At 39.0% G+C, this 9,131-nt stretch overlaps 1 protein-coding gene across 1 annotated transcript in view; it reads right to left on the reverse strand.

Annotated features, from left to right (window-relative positions):
• The window catches only part of LOC127873909 (kinesin-like protein KIF16B), an 83,931-nt gene extending 83,027 nt beyond the window's left edge, over window positions 1–904 (reverse strand). Inside the window, exon 1 of the mRNA XM_052418020.1 lies at window positions 733–904. Within this exon, the coding sequence (XP_052273980.1) occupies window positions 733–779 (47 nt within the window). The 5' untranslated portion in view covers window positions 780–904. The remainder of the gene's footprint in view (window positions 1–732) is intronic.
• Between the last annotated feature and the right edge of the window lie 8,227 nt (window positions 905–9,131).

Genomic DNA, 9,131 nt, shown 5'->3' on the forward strand with positions numbered 1-9,131 from the left:
GTAGCAGGGTTCGGTATAAGGAGAACTTATACTGCCTTGCTATATGAGCTAGCCTTTATAGCGACGCGGTAGAGTGTCTGCCTGATTTGAAACCGGGAGGTCCCGGGTTCGATCCCCAGTATGGTCGGGGATTTTTCAGATTTTTTCTAGCTGGGTTACACAGGCAGAAAAACTACTAAATGGCCTTTAAATTAATGCGTCAACTCCTTACTTTCCATCAGAGTCATGGTATGTGGCCTCAAAGAATGTTCAACCTCGATTTGGAAACGAGACGGAAGTCAACAAGGTTATATATACATGTTAGCATTTGATACCGAAATGTTTGACAAAGAGTAGCTACGATTGCGACTCAATCAATCCATTTTAAAGAACAGGCCTTGAAGATGCTGTGTACAAGATATCATCTAAAAATGTCAACTATTTATCGCGATACGCAGTCTTGAACATCAAAGTGATCTGCTATGCGTATTGATCCGGCAATGGTAACTTGACTGTTTTCTCGCTGCGCCTCCCAGTTATAGTCGAATTGATTGCTGGGAGTAACACATATACCAAATGATGTCATTCAAGCCTTAGATTGGATAATCTTTTGCAGAAAGCGTGTAAATTGCTTAACCTATCGCCTAAATCTTGCTCAAAATTAAAAATTCACAATTCGAAATAAGTAAACAAAACAATGAAATAATTAAAAAAAAAATCTTAAAGTGTCAAAAAGGGGAAGTTAAAACAAACCTTTTATTGAGCGGCCGTACCCGGACCGCAACTTTGACTGACGTCATTTCAAAGGGTTTCAAGCGTGATCTAAAGATACGGTTACTTAACGCTCCAGTACAAAATATTTAACTTTCAAAGATATGCGTCATTTTGTTTTGGAGAATTATGGCGGCTACCATTTTGTTGTCACGTGACAATGTCTCACTAAATAGTGTATAATGCGGATCCCCCTATGTCTATGCGCGGGACCGCAAAGAGCTTTGAATTTACTAGTTAAAGGGGCCGTTTTACAGATTTTGGCATGTATTGAAGCTTGTCATTAAATGCTTTATATTGATAAATTCAAACATTTGACCTTTTATCTCAAGTAAAAAACAAGAATACAATTTAAAAGGAAAAAAAGCAACCCTCAACAGGGCTCGAACCACTGACCCCGGGAGTCCTGGAGTAAAAAGCCTCCCGCCATGACCATTCGACCATCCAGGCTCATGCTTAGAGCGAATGTATTTTTAACCTATAAAAGCAATCCTCGTAGTTTCCAAAATTATAAGGACAACAATAGAACTTTCCAAACTATTCAATCGTTTCGCGTCGCATGACGCTTTATAATTTTCAGGTTTTCAAGTCGTCAAAAGATGCATATAATAATATTTAAGAGCATGGTAAATGGTCAGTATTACTTTTTCCACAAAAATATCATAACTAAAACGAAAATTTGCGAATCTGAAACAACTTATTTTAATTTTGTCAATTTACCAAAAGTGAAATCTGTTTAAACGGGCCCTTTAAGATATAATGTGTAAAATTTAAATCTGATTTAATAATAAGAAATTACAGAACACAAAAGTAAAGTTGAATAAAAATATTCGCAAAAATCATATGACAGCATATTACTGAAACGATAGTTTTCAGAAAAAATGTTTACAATAATGTTTGCACTTATTTCTGAAATCATCACCATATCTTATGTAGCAAATATTCATAAAATAACTTTGCGTTGCACTATAAAAATAATTCTTTGTTCGTAATAAAAAATGCACGAAAAGAAATAAACTTTGGGAGTTATCTCTCTTATCTTGTACGTACTCTACTAAATCGTGAATACATTTGGTTTATTCTGGTTCACACTCTTGAGATGTAAAAGAAAGAACGAAAAAATAAAGGCATGTTTCAAAATACTGTGTTTATAAAAGATGCACTTATTAAAATGACAACAAAATCATTATTTGCATGAAACGAAACTTTGTAATAAAGTTTACTTAAACGTTTCAACAAAGATACCCGGTAGGTTATTCATAACCTTTATATGTCAGGAAAAATAGAAATAGGCAGTTCAGTTAGATAGAGCGTCAGACTGCGTCAGCTCCTTTGCGTCACACCACTCCAGCAAGACTAGCGTCTGACAGCAGAATGTCAAATTATAATTTAAGTGTCCATCTTCAGAAGCTTCGGCTGTGGTCGGCGGTAGGAAACACTATATGCCGACGGTATGAGGGCAGAGGCATTACTTTTAATAGTGCGTCATGACACGAAGTAGTCTGTATGACACGAAGTAGTCCGTCATGACACGAAGTATGCTATATGACACGAAGTTGTCTGTCATTACACGAAAGAATCCGTAATGGCTTACATAACACGCTGTGGTCCGTCATAGCACGAATAAGTCGACTACGTCACTGCACGAAGTAGGCCGTCATAATACGAAGTAGTCCACCATGGCACGGAGTAGCCCATCATGGCATGAACAGGTGCGTAGCTAGCATATTTTAGCTGTAGGCCCGGATATGATACATAAAAACGGGGTTGCGGGGGTCCTTCCCCTTTTAATTTTTAAATCCTATAACGCCTGCGGTGAGATTAAAAGCATATCTAGACAATAAATAAGATACGAAAATATAATACTTTGGCCTGTTTTTCTTTGATATTTTACTGTTTTATCTCAATGTCAGAGCACTAAATTGTTCTTTATTATCTTTATACCAGCGAACTTAATTTTAAAACAATATGGAACAGAGAAACATTTAAAAGTGGAACACTCCACTTATTCAAAAGTCGAACAATGGGAATTCTTTCCAATAATACTGTCTGCATGTCTATGTTTCTTAAAAATCCAACGATAAGTGATTACAACTTACTGTAGTGTTGAAAGGGAGACATGTAGATCTATGTAAACTTGTAACAGCAAGTAACGTGAAAAGAAGCGATCTAGAATATATGCACATAGAAAGAAGTAGAGTTTATAATTGGAAGATATGTCCTTTGAACACGACCAGAATCCATTGTCTGAGGATTATGTCAATATGAAATGCAAATTTCTTACACCTTCCCCCCCCTCAGAGTCAACATTTTAATGCGTTTTTTGAAGTTGGAGCATTTTGATTTCATTGCTGTTCCAAAAAAAAAATGTAGGCCCGGGCCCGCTGTGCCAAATAGCAGTTACGCCCCTGATGAAGTAGTTCGTCATGGTATGAAGTAGTCGGTCATTATACGAAGTGGTCCGTCTTGGTATTAGTTTAAACCTATTTATTTAAGCTCGATTGCATCGAAAGATAAAGGCTCTCGACTCCGTTTCCTGGGCCTAGAACCAGTACTTGGTGTCTTTGGGGGAGATCTAAAGAACGCTCCCACGGTGGGGATCGAACCCGTGGCCTCCCGGTCGGTAGGCGGACAACATATCCATTCCACCACGCGTCATGGTATAAAGTAGTCCGTCATAACACGAAGGAGTCCACCATGGCACGGAGTAGCTCATCATGGCACGAAGTAGTCCGTCATAATACAAAGTAGTCCACCATAGCACTTAGTAGCCCCTCATAGTATGAAGTTTGTCGTCGTGGTATGAAGTAGTCTGTCATAATACGAAGCAGTTCGTCATGGTATGAGGCATTTCTTTAAGTAGTGCGTCATGACACGAAGAAGTCTGTATGACACCAAGAAGTCCGTCATAACACGAAGTATGCCATATGACACGAAGTAGTCTGTCATTACACGAAAGAATCCGTCATGGCTTACATAACACTGTGGTCCGTCAAAGCACGAACTAGTCGACAACGTCATTGCAAGTAGTAGTCCGTCATAATACGAAGTAGTCCACCATGGCACGGAGTAGCCCATCATGGCATGAAGTAGTTCGTCATGGTATGAAGTAGTCCGTCATAATACGAAGTAGTCCGTCATGGAATGCAGTAGTCCGTCATAATACGAAGTAGTCCACCAAGGCGCGGTGTAGCCCATCATGGCACGAAGTAGTAAGTCATAATACGAAGTAGTACACCACGGCACGGAGTAGCCCATCATGGCATGAAGTAGTTCGTCATGGTATGAAGTAGTCCATCATAATATGAAGTAGTTCGTCATGGTTTGAAGTCCATCATAATTCACCATGGCACGGAGAAGCTCATCATGGCACGAAGAAGTCCATCATAATACGAAGTAGTCCACCATGACACGGAGTAGCCCATCATGGCATGAAGTTGTTCGTCATGGTATGAAGTAGTCCGTTATAGTACGAAGTAGTCCGTCATGGCATAAAGTAGTGCGTCATAATACGAAGTAGTCCACCATGGCACGGAGTAGCCCATCATGGCATAAAGTTTTTCGTCATGGTATGAAGTAGTCCGTCATAATAGAAGTAGTCCGTCATGGTATGAAGTAGTGAGTCATAAAACGAAGTAGTCCACCATGGCACAGAGTTGCCCATCATGGCATGAAGTAGCTCGATATGGCATGAAGTAGTCCGTCATAATACGAAGTAGTCCGGCATGGTTTGAAGTAGTCCGTCATAATACGAAGAAGTCGACCATGGCACGGAGTAGATCATCATGGCACGAAGAAGTCCGTCATAATACGAAGTAGTCCACCATGACACGGAGAAGCCAATCATGGCATGAAGTTGTTCGTCATAATACGAAGTAGTCCGTCATGGTATGAAGTAGTCCGTCATAATACGTAAAAGTCCACCATGGCACGGAGTAGCCCATCATGGCACGAATTAGTCCGTCATAATACGAAGTAGTCCGTCATGGTTAAAGTTGTTCGTCATGACACGAGGTAGTCCGTCATGTTATGAACTTCATGTAGTCTGTCATAATACGAAGTAGTCCATCATGGCACGGAGTAGCCCATCATGGCACAAAGTAGGCCGTCATAATACGAAGTAGTCCACCATGGCACGGAGTAGCCCATCATGGCATGAAGTAGTTCGTCATGGTATGAAGTAGTCCGTCATAATACGAAGTAGTCCGTCATGGTTTGAAGTAATCCGTCATAATACGAAGTAGTCCACCATGGCACGGAGTAGCCCATCATGGCCCGAAGTACTCCGTTACAATACGAAGTAGTCCTTCATGGCACGGAGTAGCCCATCATGGCATGACGTTGTTCGTCATGGCATGAAGTAGTCTGTCATAATACGAAGTAGTCTGTCATGGTTTGAAGTAATCCGTCATAATACGAAGTAGTCCACCATGGCACGGAGTAGCCCATCATGGCCCGAAGTACTCCGTCACAATACGAAGTGGTCCTTCATGGCACGGAGTAGCCCATCATGGTATGACGTTGTTCGTCATGGCATGAAGTAGTCTGTCATAATACAAAGTAGTCTGTCATGGTATGAAGTAGTCCGTCATAATACGAAGTAGTCCACCATGGCACGGAGTAGCCCATCATTGCATGAAGTAGTCCGTCATAATACGAAGTAGTCAACAATAGCACGGAGTAGCCCATACTGGCATGACGTAGTTCGTCATGGTATGAAGTAGTACGTCATAATACGAAGTAGTCCGTCATGGTATGAAGTAGTGCGTCATGGCACGAAGTAGTCCGTCATGGTATGAACTAGTCCGTCAAAATACGAAGTACCGGTAGTCCACCGTGACACGGAGTAGCCCATCATGGCACGAAGTAGGCCGTCAAAATACGAAGTAGTCCATCATGGCAAGGAGTAGCCCATCATGGCATGAATTAGTTCGTCATGGTATGAAGTAGTCTGTCATAATACAAATTAGTCTGTCATGGTTTTAAGTAATCCGTCATGGCACGAAGAAGTTCGTAATGGCACAAGTAGTAAGTCACGGCATGAAGTGGTCCGTCATGGCATGCGTTCTTTCTGTTGGACATCGGCTATACTTTATAGAGAAAAGCTTACTTATATATTTCCTGTAGAGGCTGATCATGAATGATATGGCATATGTTACAGTGTACATTTCAGACCTTCTCAGAAACTTATTGGAAAGGACTTACATTTGGCGGAGGACATGTGCAAGGACTGACATTTGGCGGAGGACATGTGCAATCTACTGACAGTTTTGGAAAGGACTTACATTTGGAGGAGGACATTTGCAATCTACTAATGGAAATGACTTACATTTTGCGGAGGACATGTGCAATCTACTAATGGAAATGACTTACATTTGGCGGAGGACATGTGCAATCTACTGACAAATACAGCCTGCATGCTTTTTAGGTTCAAGTGATCGTTGTCAGTAATCGTGCAACGTAAAAACTAAGGATAGTAAAGAACGAATGTTCAAAGAAGCTCATTTCCGTGCAGATTCCCAATCCTATGTTCATACATTTGAGCCGCGTTCTGAGAAAACTGGGCTTCTAAATTGAATCAATTTATTTCCAAAATTAGGGTTGTCTATTATATTTATTTCTATATTTAGAATATTTCTTACAAAGATTTCTTTAAGCAAACAGCGCAGACCCTGATGAGACGCCGCATCTCTCATCTGGGTCTACCCTGTTTGCAAAGGCATTTTTTCTAGACGCTAGGCATAAATGGGTTATAAAGATCATCTAAGGTATGACATAAATAAATCTCGTTCTAGCAAAACGGGCCCTGATGCATTGCAGTCCACACAGGCTAATAAAGGACGACACTCTCCGCATTTATTTTCTTTTTCTTATAAAGGAGGTCTTTACTTATCGGAAAATAAATCAAATTTAGGCGTTAAGTGTGTTCCTGGTTAGCCTATGCGGAACGCGCAGGCTAATCATAGACGACACTTAACGTATGTTAATATGTACATTCAGCCCCGTGTCCGTGTTATTCGAAGAGGGTGTGACGTTTTTCTACTTCATTTTATATGGCAATATGTACTACTCAAAATTTGCTTAGGATCACATTTTATTTTCACATTATATATTTTCAATTTAATTTAATTTAAATTGTTATTTTGCAGGTAAGGATATTATGATGTGTGTTTCTGATTTCATTTTTATGTATTTATATATAATTGATGGCGTGACGCTGGCTGAATATAGCTAGGGGTGAACTTCAAATTACACATACTATAAAAGTGATCCTTGGCAAATTTTGAGTAGTATTTAGTTAGGCACATTAACATATTAAATACAGTAATAACGAAGAAACTTCAGAAAGATTATCTGGATGTATATTTTTATACATAGGATAGCTATGTTGCAATACATAATACGTTCTCCTTTACCATTGAATTGTTATAATAATAATAAAAATCTCGACATGACACGGTTCTCTACGCAAGTGTCAATCTTTGAGCTTGGTTCTGGGTAAACTTGGCTTTATGCATGTGCGTAAAATGTCGTTCCTGGCTAGCCGGTGCAGTAAGCACATGATTATCAGGGACCTGAATTTTCGCTTTTATGGAATGTTTCGTGTAAATGAAGTCTCTTCATAACGAAACTCCATGGCAGACGTAACGTGGCTCCAGTTATTACACATAACGAAACTCCATGGCAGACGTAACGACGCTCCAGTTATTACACATAACGAAACTCCATGGCAAACGTAACGAGGCTCCAGTTATTACACATAACGAAACTCCATGGCAGACGTAACGTGGCTCCAGTTATTACACATCAGCCTTTAATTACTAGAACTAACCAACTAGCTTTCTATTCAGGAGTTATGTGCTCGTACTTACTGCACGCGTTCTTATCAATCCTTTGGTTCAAGACTAAAAGATTTATTTGATATCTGTTTTCATGTAACAATTATGTACAAAAGATCGGTCTTCAAACACGGAATCAAGATACCGCCGCAATTATCAACAAACAATGCAAAGTATCGCAAACCCTGATGACATGCCATGTTCACTCAGTTATTCAACTTAACAAAAGTTATGAATCATACTGGGCGCATTAACCGATTTATGCTTAGCGTCTAGAAAAGGCCTTGGCAAACAGCGTAGACCCAGATGAGACGCCGCATGATTCGGCGTCTCATCAGGGTCTGCGCTGTTTGCTTAAAAGAATTTCTGTAAGAAATGTTCTAAATATAGAAATAAATATACTAGACATCCCTAATTTTGGAAATAAATTGATCCAATTTAGAAGGATGGGAGAGTCCACTAGGCATAAATGGTCATGTAATTATCATGCATATTAATTGTATGTAGTGCATTATGCTCTTTTTGTCATGTATTTTTGACATGAGTGCATAATTATAAGGTGAAAAAAGGCTATGGTATGGAACTTTTTATTGATTTTCCTGAGTATCAATAAAAAATAATCTAAATGTGTTCTTTTACAGAGTGGTTTCAATTATTATTAACATGGCATTTGTGGACTGCATTTACTTAAGCCTAATCTTGGACGACACTTTACGCGCATGCATTGAGCCCAATTTTCCAAGAACGTTGCTCAATGGTTTAAAATGGCATTTTCACGTTTTGGTAAATTGACAAATTAAAAAAAAAAGTTTCAGATCTGCAAATTTTCGTTGTAGTTATGATATTTGTGAGAAAATAGTTATACTGAAGATTTACCATGCTCAAAAATATCCATTTAAGGCATTTTTGACGATTTAAAAACCTGAAAATTATTGGCGTCGCACTGAAGTGCGGCGACTAATATGTTATACGTTTTTTTTTCGCTTATGGGAGGAGAAGTTATTTTACGGATCAATGTATATATTTTTAGTTGTCAGAATATCTTGCATAGTGGTGATTTTTTGTGTGTAAATTAATGTAAATAAGTACTGCATTTGTGCCTATTACATTTACTACAACATTCATTGCCAATAATGCAAAGCTAATTCTTTTAATTAATAACTGATCACAGGGACTGGGCAATAATAAAAAATCACAGGTACTGGGCAAAATACGCGAATCGGTGAAACTGTCTGGTTTTGTATAAAAACAAAACATAATCAAAATATATTTAATTTGTGGTTTTTCTAACAATATCGCAGATTTTTACTGTTCGAGTTTTGGTAAACGCGCATTTTCTTCAACTTTACAAGACGACAGCGATTACACGGTTTATTGCTTTATTGATAACCGGTACACTTCAGTCACTTATTCATATCTTAGTAAGAAGGTGGTTTTTCAAGCGGTTCCGAAGTGTAGTGGTTACACGCTCGCTTCACATGTGAGAGTTCCAAGGTTCGAGCCGCAGTAGAATCAAATTATTTTATTTGTGTTCTATGTTAA

This window comes from Dreissena polymorpha, chromosome 3 (genome assembly GCF_020536995.1).
Source record: "Dreissena polymorpha isolate Duluth1 chromosome 3, UMN_Dpol_1.0, whole genome shotgun sequence".
Classification (NCBI taxonomy): Eukaryota; Metazoa; Mollusca; class Bivalvia; order Myida; family Dreissenidae; genus Dreissena; species Dreissena polymorpha.